Here is a 14,287-nt window from a genome sequence, read left to right on the forward strand (position 1 = left end):
CGCATTTCGCTTATATAGCCACTTTCTGGGAGGGGGATGGGTGGATGGAAAAACCCCGGGCACCGGGTTTTTTCGGCTATTCTTCCGTAGGGGAGGGGGGGGGGGTGGTTTCTGTGGAGGGCAGGGTTGGAGGATTTCATCATCTCCGTACGCAGGTGTTTCGGCTTCACAGTGGGATGGGGAGAAACATGCTACGTATCACGTAGGCACCGGAACTTTCCACTTCGTAGACGGGAGAATTGTGGGAGGGATGGGGGACGGAAAAATACAGAATCTGGTCATTCATTCATCACTTTACATTCACACACACAAAAAAACATGAGCATTTACATAACATTAAAAAAGCACTTTACAATATTTATTCGACCCTTCATAATTTACGCAAGCCTTCCCTACCTCGTAAATGTACCTAGCCAAACGGCAACGGCTACAATGTAGATATATGTTGCACGAAAAAGGCTTTTCCCCTGTATGCATACGTTTGTTTTTGATGAGGTCACAACTCTGATAGAAAGACTTGTAGTAAAGGCTGCATGAAAAAGTTCTCTATCCTGTGTGTATACGGCAGTGTATTACGAGCTGCTTCTTTGTAGAGAAAGACTTACTGCAAACTTCACAAGAAAAAGGTTTTTCTCCTGTGTGGGTTCGCATGTGTACGTTTAGGTGGCCCTTCCGAGCGAAAGCTTTGCTGCAGATATTACATGAGTACGGCTTTTCCCCTGTATGTGTACGTTTGTGTCTGATGAGGTCAGAACTCTGACAGAAAGACTTGCAGCAAATGCTGCATGCATAAGGTTTCTCTCCCGAGTGCGTGCGACAGTGTGTGAGGAGCTGTCTCTTTGTAGAGAAGGACTTACTGCAAACTTCACATGAAAAAGGCTTCTCGCCCGTGTGGATTCGCACGTGTTCGTGCAGGCTGCGCCTCTGAGCGAAAGACTTGTTGCAGACATCACATGAAAAGGGTGTCGCTGCCGTGTGTGTATGCATGTGTTCGGCGAGGTTACTCCTTTGAGGGAAACGCTTAGAGCATATGTTGCATGAATAAGGCTTTTCCCCTGTATGTATACGTCTGTGTTTGGTGAGGTCAGAACTTTGATTGAAGGACTTGCAGCAAATGCTGCATGCATAAGGTCTCTCTCCTGTGTGTGTACGACAGTGCAAGACGAAGTTGCTCTTTCCAGAGAAAGACTTACCGCAAACTTCACAAGAAAAAGGCTTCTCACCTGTGTGGATTCGCACATGTTCGCGCAGGCTGCACCTCCGAGCGAAAGACTCGCTGCAGACATTACATGAGTACGGCTTTTCCCCGTTGTGTGTACGCTTGTGTTGGATGAGGTGAGAACTTTGATTGAAGGACTTGCAGCAAATGCTGCATGCATAAGGTCTCTCTCCTGTGTGCGTACGACAGTGTTTTGCGAGATGTTTCTTTCTATTGAAAGACTTACTGCAAACTTCACAAGAAAAACGTTTTTCTCCTGTGTGGGTTTGCATGTGTTCGTCCAGGAGGCCCTTCCAAATGAAAGCCTTACTGCAGACATTACACGAATACGGCTTTTCTCCGTTGTGCGTGTACATGTGAATGGTGAGGTCATATCTCTGATAGAAAGACTTGCGGCATATGCTGCATGAAAAAAGTCTCTCTCCCGAGTGCGTGCGACAGTGTACGACGAGCTGCTTCTTTGTAGAGAAGGACTTACTGCAAACATCACAAGAATAGGGCTTCTCGCCAGTGTGGATTCGCATGTGCTCGTCCAGGGTGAACCTCTTGGCAAAAGACCTGCTGCAGACATTACATGAATACGGCTTTTCCCCGTTGTGTGTACGTTTGTGTTGGATGAGGTTAGAACTTTGATTGAAAGACTTGCAGCAAATGCTGCATGAAAACGGTCTGTCTCCGCTGTGTATACGGGAGTGTGTGACCAGGACGTTCTTTCTAGAGAAGGTTTTACCGCAAACTTCACAAGAAAAAGGCTTCTCACCTGTGTGGATTCGCATGTGTTCGTCCAGGGTGAACCTCTTGGCAAAAGACTTGCTGCAGATATTACATGAATACGGCTTTTCCCCGTTGTGTGTACGTTTGTGTTGGATGAGGTGAGAACATTCGTTGGAAGACTTGCAGCAAATGCTGCATGAAAAAGGGCTCTCCCCTGTGTGTATTCGACAGTGCTCTACGAGCTGTTTCTTTCTAGAGAAAGACTTACTGCAAACTTCACAAGAAAAAGGTTTTTCCCCGCTGTGTGTGCGCATGTGTTTGGTGATGTCCCATCTATGATAGAAAGACTTGCAGCAAATGCTGCATGCATAAGGTTTCTCTCCCGAGTGCGTACGACAGTGTACGACGAGCCGTCTCTTATTAGAGAAGGGTTTACCGCAAACATCACAAGAAAAAGGCTTCTCACCTGTGTGGATTGGCATGTGTTCGTTCAGGTTGCGCCTCCGAGCGAAAGTCTTGCTGCAGACATTACATGAGTACGGCTTTTCCCCGTTGTGTGTACGCTTGTGTTGGATGAGGTGAGCACTTTGATTGAAAGACTTGCAGCAAATGCTGCATGAAAATGGCCTCTCTCCTGTGTGTATACGACAGTGTGTGACGAGTAAGCTCTTTGTAGAGAAGGATTTGCGGCAAACATCACATGAATACGGTTTCCCTCGTCTGTGGGTCCGCATGTGTTCATTTAGTTTATCTTTTCTAGAGAAGCACTTATCACACATTTCGCATGAATAAGATCTGATAATGAGATAGTGAGATAGTTCATCTCTTGTGTGCGTTAGCATGTGCTCACTGAAATTTCTTCTTTGAGTGAAAGTTTCAGTGCACACACTGCACGAGTAAACTCTCTCCATTGAGCTCCCGCATGGTCGATCGCGGCGGTCTCCAAAACAAGAGTGTGACCTCAACGATAAATTTTGTGGGGACAGTTTCCTATCAACAGTACTAATTTCCCTATTTTTCCTCAGACTCTCCCTCTCCCCCATTCTTCCAGAATTTTCTCTAATAGGCCCATTTCCTTTTTTCCTCATCCCTTTCCTTTTCATCTTCATCCCTCCTATATTGCTGGAGGTTGTATGCTGACATGAAGTATCACTTTCTTCATTTGATATAATCGCTTTGATAGACTCATCTTGTCCCTCTGACAATTGAACATCACCATCTAAATTTCTGGCATCAGGATTAGTTTGCAGGTGTTTGCTGACCTCATCTTTGGAGTTGACTCCATCTCTAGTGCTGAGGAAATGATATGAACTTTCGTTTGATCTGCAACTATTCCCTGGATTTTTGGTAAAGTAATTACTAATCTCTTCCTTTTCTCCCATGACCGCCTCATTGCCACTTTCTGTTTTTTCACTGCTTTCGATACAGCCAAGGGTATCTGTGGTATCTGGTGCATCACAACCAACCCCAACAAAACTCTTTCTGGTTCCATCTCCAATGATTTTAGACGCTTGAATGTCTTTCGTATAAGACTGTCCATCACTAGGAAATAATCACAATTTTAACATATCGTCAAGAAAAGCACCACATTTTTCCAAGTCTTTATCAATCACATTCCTTCCTTCCTCTGTATGATATGCTCCAGACTCGGACTGAATGAGTGTCACTGTGTTTGAGGGGGGAAGACGGCCATAACTTTGATCAGTCCTTACATCTCTTAAAGCCAGCGGGTATGAAGCTGATGATGCTTTCCTCTGCGATCTCTCAGGAGCTGGAAGCACTGAGGAAGATTCTCACATTAACATTATCACAGTTTGATATGAAACCTAAAACTTGCTGACATGACACCTAGATGATGTTTGAATGACATATGTTTTTAATTATAGAAAGGTAGCTACTTTGTTTGATCATTAATTAAGGTGTTATATAGACAAAATGTAAAGGGAAATGAAAAGTATCTATAATTTTTGTTCATTAAAATCCTTTTCTAATTTTACCAAAGAAAGCATACTTCAATACTTATCTCATTTCTGGGTAATGATTGCTCATTTAAAATGGAATAAGAGGCCTTAAAGGATTTGCTCATTTGAAAGGTTAAAAAGTGAGGAAATGTCTTATTTTTATATCCTAAACGTTCAAATAAAAAATGGCAAATGCATTATCATAAGTTGAATATTCTGGACAAAACCAACATATGCTAACTTAATCAATTTTCAACAATAACAGTGATTCAATTTTGTGGCATTTCTGATGGATGCCTATAAAAATATTAAGAATTTTCCTACATTACAGGAGCACAGTAAACCCATATAACACTTCTTTACATAATTATCGAAAATATTTTGTGGCTCTTCAATTTCAATATGAGTATGATTTTTAACAGCCATATCAAATGCCACAGATATAATAGCCAACTGTCATTGATAAGTTTACAGCCAATGACACCCATTCCTTGGAAGTGGCCATTGTTTATGGAAAAAATTATCACAATTCTCTTCACATGTTCTGCAAAGAAGCGGGGATACATTCCTCATAGAACACCAAATCTTGTCCACAATCATGATCATGCCTGATTTATAAGTGAAAGTTATTAAGGCCTGGTTACACGGTACATGAGAATGTACAAGAAAATGTGAGGATGTCTGAATCTCAGAATGAACGCGAAAATGCACCGTGTAACCACGCAAAATGTAAGAATGTATGAATTTCTGAATGCCTGCTCTAATTTCGTTCAGACAATCATACAATTAGAACTCAGAGTCACCTGATGGCAGACTACGAAAACGAAATTCTTTTCATCTGGCTTGTATATGCGACTTCTTTGTTTACGTACGGCCCCGATAGTTATTTGGATTTGATATGATCTTGCTTGACTTGGATATCTCACTGATTGGCTATGGGTAGTAAAAGAATGGAACACAAGAAAATGTTACGCCACCTTTGCTATTATCGCTCTCTAGTAGATTTCAGTGGAAATATCACACGCGTAAACGAATTGGTTCCAACAACTTAACTTTTAAAATGCTCTTTTTATTTCATATATATTTGTAACGCGACACAATCTTTCTCATTTTCACAGTCAACAACCCACAACAACCAAAATACCCGTAGAAACAACTTTATCAATAAAAATAAAGTCAATAAACACAAATATGACGGCGTTACAGCCTTCTTCCCCCTTAAGAACGAACTTATTTCAAAGAAGCTCTGTTTAATTTAATCTGAAAGGCAAGTGCCCAAGCCCCAAAACACTATTCAAACATTATTCATCCGCGAAATTTTCGGCAAGTACATTTGAGGTAAGTATCTTATTGTTCTAGTACTTTTAAAAAGGTTTGCATGTTCCCCATTGGTTTATATTTGAAGTTGAAGTAATTTGTTGCGCATTTAAAATGTACGAAAAAATGTCCGAAAAAATGAACCGTGTAACCACCTACTCGTGGATCTTGTCCATGAGAAAGTACAAGAATCTGTTCAGAAAACCATTCAGAAAAATGTACAGAATCTTGTACATTCTAGTGTACCGTGTAACCAGGCCTTTAGACAGTCTACTTCATTTCCTAATTTTGTCCATTTGTTGACATAATCTGAAAAAGCTATGAATTACAAAGTTTACAGCTTTTCAGTTATTACGCTGATATAAAATTTTCAATTTCACTGACTTTTCTCAAATAATTTACCCATTTTCTGAAAGTACCCAAACAACTCAAACTATTCTTGGAACTTTGAATTTCTCCAGAATGAATTTCTGTAAAACTCAGAAAATACACCACACGAATGTTTAAATCAATCAATAATTGTAAAAATTGGATAATTGCAAAAATATAATTGGAGAAGAAACATAATGACTGCTCTCAAAGCAATAGATATAATGAATTACTCATCCTGACATAACATATATTACAGTTAAACATGCAGAGGTCCTCGAACTTTCAGTGGTAAATCACAAATCTTACTCTTCAAGTCTATTATAACCTTTTAACATCATAGCAGAGACTGCAAAAGTATGAATGGTTTTGAAATTAACAAAATCAAAATCCATTACTGTTGCCCAAGAAATGGGAACTTGCATGAATTTTTTTATTTCACAGGCGGACAGAAAATTATTTTCTGATTACAACAAAGAAAACCGCATGTATATCTGAGTTTTCCTTCGCGAGATATTCAATGATAAATATAACGAATTTTAAAGTGCGGAAAAAACTCCCTCACCCCCAAGCCATTGCCGACGAAGCCTCGATGACGCTAAAGGTGCCTAAACATCCCACGAAGCTAGACGTGTTGATTATTTTCAATTGAAAGATAAATATCCAACGATAGAGGCTCGGAAGCCCTCATATTTTGTATTATTTATAATATTAATATCTGAGTTAGGACATAAAATATAAAACTGGCGCAGTTCAAACAAAAATTTTATAATATCTAAGTAACATCGTTGTAGGAGTATGAGCCACCATCGTAGGATGGGGGACACGTTTATTGTAAGTTGATGTTGTCGACGGCATATCATTCATTAAAGTATGTAATAAGAATAAATTTGATGTTTACTAATGTCCGTTTAGCTTTTATATAGAATAACTTCATCCGTTTATTAGTAGGCACCGGAGAATTCGTCGTTTCGGACTGTCTGTGCTTGTATAATGAGGTGAATTCCCGTCAATGCAACTTTTGCTCGCTGATTGGAGACATAAAAGAACACTTTTGTGCCAAAATAGTGTTATTTTCAACGTGACATCTTCCGTTAAGCTACTGCTAATAATCACAGTGCCAGTGGTTGTAATGCACAAAGTTTGATTAGGTTGACAAATATCGGCCAAGAGTTATCAGTGTTCCATCGTGATTGCATTGTAAAAAGTACTATTACGCTATCGATAAATGACTAACAGTAGTGTAAAATTTTCAGTGGCGTGTTACCCTCCGTTGTTCACCGTAGATATGACATTTCACGATCAAGCACATTTCACGATTAAAAAAACTGCGTGCGAAGTTTCTCATTCCATTATTTCAACGAATAGTAGTGAGAAAAGTCACCTGTGTGGGCTAATTTAACACTTTTAATCATTGAATAAATAGTTCTGTTCTAATAATAACGAGCTCTGTTATTGTAAGTTGCACGTTATGAATGTAAGAATGTGACAGTGACTTCCAGTTTTTGATAAGAGTATTTGCCTATTTCTCACTATATCTTTATGGTGTATGCTAGCATATTGTTTATGGATATATCTATACCATTGAAATAGGTTGTTGCTTGTGTGTGTGTGTTGGCAGCGGAACCGATTCGCGATCTCACATGTGGATTGTGTGCAGACTATTTTGCAGTGAATTCGTACCGTAGGATGGATAACACTACATTCTCCGCTAATACGGCGTTGCCAAATTCAACAGCACAGCTTACTCTAATGTCAACAGCACAGCTTACAATAGTTATCCTCCAGTATCAAAAGTTTCTTTTACATCTCGATTTGCCGCCGACGTATAGCAATAATTTGTCTTAACAAAGCCCATGAGGGTTGTGGCAACAATTTTTGGTGTCCTAAAAAAAAGGGCTGGTGTCCTCACACCCCATGCCACACGCCTTTTAGGCGACTTGCGGGGTATTATGTAGGTGTAGATGAATTTCAGATGTAGTATTCGAACGAGTGGCAACGTTATCATCCATTTTTTCTGATGAATAAAACACACGAAGTGAAACGCTTGCACTTCATCATCCCGATGTCGCATTACTCAGCTCTACAAAAAAAGTTTATGTTGTTGCCGGAGATATTTCAACGAATACTGGGTATATTTGGTATGCTGAATCTGAATCTGAAAACGGATTTCCCCAATTGGCTCTAGTTTCTTAGATACAGGCTACCTCTGGCGTGTAGCGTTTAATCGTTAAATTATCAGTAAATCGGTTGTGATTCCTCAATTCTGTATGCCTATTCATTTTATATTTTGTAACTCCGTATGTACAAATGTAATGTCTTATATGTTACAAAATATAGAGGAGAAGGTGAGATCATGGAACGTGGTAGTAATTTGAGACACCCACATGTGTCTCACAATTTCAAGGAGCGTCAGTGAGTCACCCTGTTGCAGTGAAGGTCAGAGTCGTGCGCAGAACGGCTATTGGGACCATCGGGATGGGGTGTGGAGGCAGTCGTGACATGATGTGGCTTTGTTTGACGGGCTTCGTCGGCTCAGAGACACGGACGGAGCGCTCAGTCTTCGGCGCGGCGTCAGACGAGCGAGTGTGACCGATCCAGTGATGTGAACCACTATCGTAATACAGTCCACAAACCATTCCCAAGTTCGTGTTTTCATTTCTATACGTAACCCACCCTTTGGACATTTCGTTGGAAAATACGAATTTCGAAAGCGAACAACGGCAGTCGAGAGAGGGAAGAGCGTGTGAGAGAACGCAGTTTGTGTAATAGCCAATAAAAGTTTTCCTAGGGAAGTTTCTCGTTCACAGTATCAAGAAAAAGGTATGTCGCGATTAGTTACTGCATTATATTCTTAGTTAAATGTAACATATAGATAATATTGTTATAAATATTATTTTATTAGTTCCACCCTACCATATTTTTGCAAATATATTCTTATTTTATTCTTTTCATAGATTAACATGAGTTCTTCGCGTAAAGGTTGTTTCAAATCTCCTGATGAGTTCTGCTATATCTGTGGAGAATACACTCCGCAAGAACAACGGAAGAACATTACTGACTTTGTGAAACAGGCCTATCTTGCATATTTTGGTGTTAAACTGGGAGACCAAGATAAAAATTGGGCTCCTCATAAAGTTTGCAAACGCTGTGTGGAGTCTTTACGACTGTGGACTAATGGAAAACGAAGGGGTTTAAACTTTGGAGTGCCAATGGCGTGACTAGAGCCAAAAAACCACCATAATGATTGCTATTTTTGCATGGTCAATGTAAAAGGTTTCAATCGCTACAAGAAGTATAAGTGGGAATATCCCGATTTAGAATCAGCAAGGCGACCAGTGCCACACAACGATGAAAATTCCTGTACCAGTCTTCACCACTCTGCCAAAACTACTCCCTTCAGATGACGATGATTTGCAGCACGTGAACACTAGCAGTAGTGAATGTGAATACGAAGGAAGCTTCACAAGACATCAGCTCTTCAGTCAGGAAGAGCTTAACGATTTGATAAGAGATCTCGGTCTTTCTAAACAGTCTTCTAAACTCTTGGCATCTAGACTTAATGAGAAGAATTGCCCGCAACCAGGAACTAAAATCACAGCTTACCGGACAAGAGAAGCAGATCTACTTCAATACTTCAGTCAACAAGATGAACTTATTTACTGCAGTGGCATTCCTGGTATACTATTGAAACTGGGTTACGGGTCACTATCACGTAATGAGACATATGCACCTGCTGGGGATAACAGACTCAGATAGGTGTAGATGGTGTGAGATGGGAGAGGAAACAACAACTCATCTAATATGCGAGTGCCCCGCAATCATGAGGACTCGATATAGACACCTGGGCTCACCTTTTATAGAGCCCAAGGAAGTAAGAGATCTTCCCATTGGGGACCTTTTGTCCTTCGTTAAGGACATTGGCCTCTATGGGTGATCCATTATCGGTGGTTAGCACAATGGACCTATAGGTCTAAGTGCCTTGGGAGCTGATCCCCCACCGCATAAACTAATCTATCTATTGAAACTGGGACTAACAAAATATCAACCTCAAGACTGGAGGCTTTTTATCGATTCCTCAAGCAGAAGCCTAAAATGTGTGTTGTTGCATAATGGTAACCGCTATGCATCCATTCCAATTGGCCACTCAACAAAACTTCATGAGGAGTACGAAAATATCCAGATGATTCTCCAGAAACTTCGTTATAACCACCACCAATGGTCTATCTGTGTGGATTTGAAAATGGTTTACTTTTTGCTTGGACAGCAAAGTGGATGCACAAAATTCCCCTGCTTTATCTGCATGTGGGACAGCAGAGCAAAGCACGATCACTGGGAGAAAGTTTCATGGCAATCAAGAGACACATTTACTGCAGAAACAGCTAATATCCTAAAAGAACCATTAGTTGATAGGGACAAAATCATTCTTCCACCACTTCATATCAAGCTTGGTCTAATGAAACAATTTGTGAAAGCATTGGATAAAAATGGTGACTGTTTCAAATATATATGCAAATCATTCCCTGGACTCAGTAATGAAAAATTAAAAACTGGTATATTTGATGGTCCCCAAATTCGGAAACTTATGCATGATTTGGAATTCATTACAGTTATGAATTGCATTGAAGCATCAGCGTGGAGCAGTTTTGTATCTGTTGTCAAGAATTTCTTGGGTAACTACAAAGCACATAATTATGAGGAACTGGTGAAAAACATGCTCAGAAACTTCAAAACCTTGGGGGCAAATATGAGCATTAAGATTCACTACCTCCACAGCCATCTTGATAGATTTCCGAACAATCTTGGTGACTACAGCGAGTAACATGGTAAAAGATTCCATCAAGATTTTCAGGTGATGGAAGAACGATATCAAAGTAGATGGGACCAGCACATGATAGCAGACTACTGTTGGAATCTTCAGCGTGACTGTCCTGATGTTCAACACGACAGAAAAGAAACAGAAAAACAAAAACACACAGGCAGAGTTTTTCGAGATGCTAATTACTATATTTTTCAAAGACTGTTTTTTTCATTCGTTTTCTATTACTTGCAATATGAACAATGGATCAACATTTTTGTGATTATTTTCATATGTTTTCTCATTTTCATTTGCTTGTGTGCACAATGTATCTCAATTAATATTTTGAAGTTTTTTTATCTACATATTGTAGGTTATAACAATAAAAAGAGCCAATTTAGCAAAACAAATGACATATTCGAATTCAGGGCCATAAAGTTATTCTAAATTCACTGAAAATTAATGGGCAACAAAATCACTGTTGACCAGTGTTATTAATATCCCAAGTAAAAATCGTGGCTTAAAAGCAATAGGAAAACTTGCCCAAGAATAACAGAACAAAATAAAGTGACAATTAGCGGCTAAATACTCCCTCAAAAAACTTTACAGCATGCGCTCAGCGTATTTCCCAACTCCCTACGGTTGTTTACGCACCTATGACGTCACGCCTGGTCTCGGCAATGCTCGGGTGTCTTCGCGCAGTGGTCGGCTCAGAGAAATTTTTCTCGATTTTAAATGCAATTTTTTTATTTCTGTCGATGTTAAATCGAGAAACTTAAGGTATTTTTGAGAGCTAATGTATCCATTTTACTTATTCAAAATAGTTTTTAGAGCAATCTTCGACCCATGCAAGTTCCCCATTGCCGTAAGCAATCACTAGTATGCTATATTCCTTACACCATCACCACACTGTCAACGATTCCTTTTTTATATCCACAACAATTAAGGATATTTTGCTATATATGAAAAACATCATAATTTGCATTTACATACTTGCATGCCCAACATCAAACTCAAGGACACAACAATTTAAGGAGGCATTATCACTTTGATTATTGCTGCTAGGACAAAAAATCTACGATTTTTACTCACAAATACCACCATAAAAACAATATGTAAGTTAACACAAAGCCACTTACGGTGTTAATGGTAATGGAGGATGTCAGTGTTAGTATTCGGCCATTTATGACGATATTGTACTGAGACAAAAATCCTCCCCAAACATTTCATGTAAAAAGGGACACGGAGTGTGAAGGATAAGCTTATCTACAAAATATCTGTTTTCTCCAAGAATAAGGACAAATCCGTGGTAAAAGGGAAAGTCACAAGAATATACAAATGAAAAAATAACCCATAACAGCCATTAGATACACAGAGGAACCTGGATAATTTGAACTTCTTTAATTCGAAATATACTTTAATTTAAATATTTTTCTTGGTCACTGGCAATATGTATTCAAACAGTGCTATAAAATGGTGAATAATTCAAATTTTATTTTGGATATTTTGAATTTTGGTGAGTCAAATTAAGGTATAAATTATAATCTGTGACACAAAATAATTGCGAATCTATCAATAAGTGAGTGTAGCGATCATGGCATCAGCCTCGTCGACAAAAACCCGTGCCCATGAAACTTAAGACTCTGGCTGAAAGAGTTGCTTTGGTTAAAGAATTGGAAAAAGGCGTTAAGAAAGAACTCAGAAAACACGAAGGAGCCAAGTGCAGCTGATGCCATGAAGCACGTACAAGAGCTCGTTTTCTTGAAAGCCGATTTAATGTAAGTGATTCATACTTCTACTCATTGAATATGTTAGATCTTTTTATAACAGCTCAGAAACTTAATTCGAGGAAATAGGCAAAAAATCATCCTTTAAAAAAAACAGATGGCTTTGTTTAATGGTTGCCATCCCAGGAGCTTTATGTTCATGTTTCAATATTGTTAGTCAATAAAGTACACGTATTCAATGTTTATTATATCTTTGGTTATTGTGATTTTATTGCAGTGTATTGAGGCCGCTATACACGGCTAATTATTTCATTGACGATGCTGATCATGCTGAATGATCGCGTGATCATTCAGCATGATCATTAACCATGTATGACGTAACAATTCGCGAATGAACCTTCATGAGCATGACCATTCAGTGAAAATTAGAACATGTTCTATTTTGCTCGCATGATCCTGTGAATGATCAGCATGGTCATTCACCATGTATAGTGGACTTCATACTATGACACCTTGTCTATAGACATACATGTTTCTGTCTTGTTAACAAACATACATGATTATAAGTTGACAGTGCGCAGCCATTCAGATGTTGCCTCACGGTATTTTAAGGTTAGAATAAAACTGAAACAATGCTTTACTTCGTAGTGTTGAAATAAATATTTCTATTTTAAGGTTACTTTTAGATTGTTCATAAGCATTAGTCAAGGCATTTACACTTCAAAAGTGTCAATTTAATACAGAGTTTTGATTGGAAAGAAGAATTTTATTTTTTGTGCTTTTTTATGAAGGATCTTTTGTAATCGAAGTTTTGGATAGTAAAATTTTTTTAACTGGTCCTTTGATGTTCGATTTATCCACTTTTCACTGCAATACCAACCAAATAATTTCAAACATAATTTATATCCAAAATTGGGTTGGGTTTGGAAACAATAACATTTTAAATCCAAAGACGATTTCTGCATGCGAGGTGTGGCAAGGTTAATAAAACTATAAGCTTGAAACATTAGCCGACAATAAAAATTCGTGTGGATTCGAAACTTCTCATCATAGGCAGATCTACAGGGAGGCATGTGCAGTTACAAAAAACCCTCCATCGTAAGAATTATTAGCTAATCCTATAGAGAACTCACCTGATGCTTCTGCTGTAGACTCAACGGCCATTGCCAAATTTTCAATGAACTCTCCATTCTCATTGGAGATAGGCTGAAAGTAAGCAATGGAATTCCCAAAATTCAGCAATGCACAGAGAAGATTAAATAAAATAAATAATGAAGGAAACTTAAGTATTACACAATATAATAAAAGCTGGTAGCATATTTCCACAATATTTTCATGCATTTGACGTATTTGGGCTCACTGAGCTATCCTCTGGTGTAACAGAACGAAACGTATCGTATGCATTAAAATACTGTGGAAAAGTGCTATTATCTTTTACTTAAATAGTTTGTACTTCCACCATATAACGCCTAAATCTGTTGAACTTATTCAAAATATTACATCCCTGTGTAGAGGTTAAATTCCCTCACAACGAAATATGACGGAAAAAATTATGGAAAAGTGTTATCTTCTTTGATAGTAACAACTGAAAGTCAGCGAATTAAAGCTTTCCGTAGATTTTCAATTTTTATTTAATCAGAGTGACCAAATGCCTTATTTTTTGTGGTACATTTGGAGTTTTTAATACTCTCCTTACCATCAGCTAACACAAAAACACAATCATTTTATGACATAAATTTTAGTCCATCACCCTATTCCATTTTTGGGAGAAGTAATAGCAGAGTTCACTAACAATATGCTTCTGGGGAGCCTCTAGTTACCAATGGCTTTTATACAGTTGACTGACAGCTCACTGAAAATATGGATGATGAAACTCCAGGAGACATTCCCCTTCAACCCAGCTCGTCTCCCCAGGATTTCAATGGTTCTATCAAAAAATATTTTATGAGTCTTTTTGCACTCACACCCGCAACCCTGTCACAGGGGTTTCTTTGCTAATAGGAGTTGTGCATCTATGAGTAGTGGAATGTATTAATGTTTCCTTGAGTAAGTATATTCTGGTTACAGTCAAATAGTTAACATTTAGGGCCGGTTTTATAATGCCTGGTTAAACCTCACGTTAACTAACGTGGAGATAACGGAAACGTGGAGTTAAACGAGAGGTTGAGTTTTATAAAGCAAA

General features: G+C 38.7%; 2 protein-coding genes across 3 annotated transcripts in view; both read right to left on the reverse strand.

The window, feature by feature from the left end:
- Positions 1-427: 427 nt before the first annotated feature.
- Positions 428-3,485, reverse strand: LOC124172035 (zinc finger protein 271-like). The gene has a single exon (XM_046551437.1). It carries the CDS (start codon positions 3,313-3,315, stop codon positions 547-549), a length of 2,769 nt encoding a protein of 922 aa, XP_046407393.1. The 5' UTR covers positions 3,316-3,485; the 3' UTR covers positions 428-546.
- The window catches only part of LOC124172039, a 45,938-nt gene continuing 34,969 nt past the window's right edge, over positions 3,319-14,287 (reverse strand). For both annotated transcript variants that reach the window (XM_046551443.1, XM_046551442.1), the window contains 2 exons: positions 13,239-13,311; positions 3,319-3,713 (listed from right to left, as the gene is read on the reverse strand). In XM_046551443.1, coding sequence (XP_046407399.1) covers positions 3,487-3,713; positions 13,239-13,311 — 300 coding nt within the window. In that variant the 3' untranslated portion in view covers positions 3,319-3,486. The remainder of the gene's footprint in view (positions 3,714-13,238; positions 13,312-14,287) is intronic.

The sequence above is a fragment of the Ischnura elegans genome, assembly GCF_921293095.1.
Source record: "Ischnura elegans chromosome 13 unlocalized genomic scaffold, ioIscEleg1.1 SUPER_13_unloc_1, whole genome shotgun sequence".
Taxonomy (NCBI): domain Eukaryota; kingdom Metazoa; phylum Arthropoda; class Insecta; order Odonata; family Coenagrionidae; genus Ischnura; species Ischnura elegans.

Coding starts and splice junctions, on each gene's coding strand:
- LOC124172035 (XM_046551437.1), bottom strand. CDS start 3,315: ATGGGAGAAAAGGAAGAGATTAGTAATTACTTTACCAAAAATCCAGGG.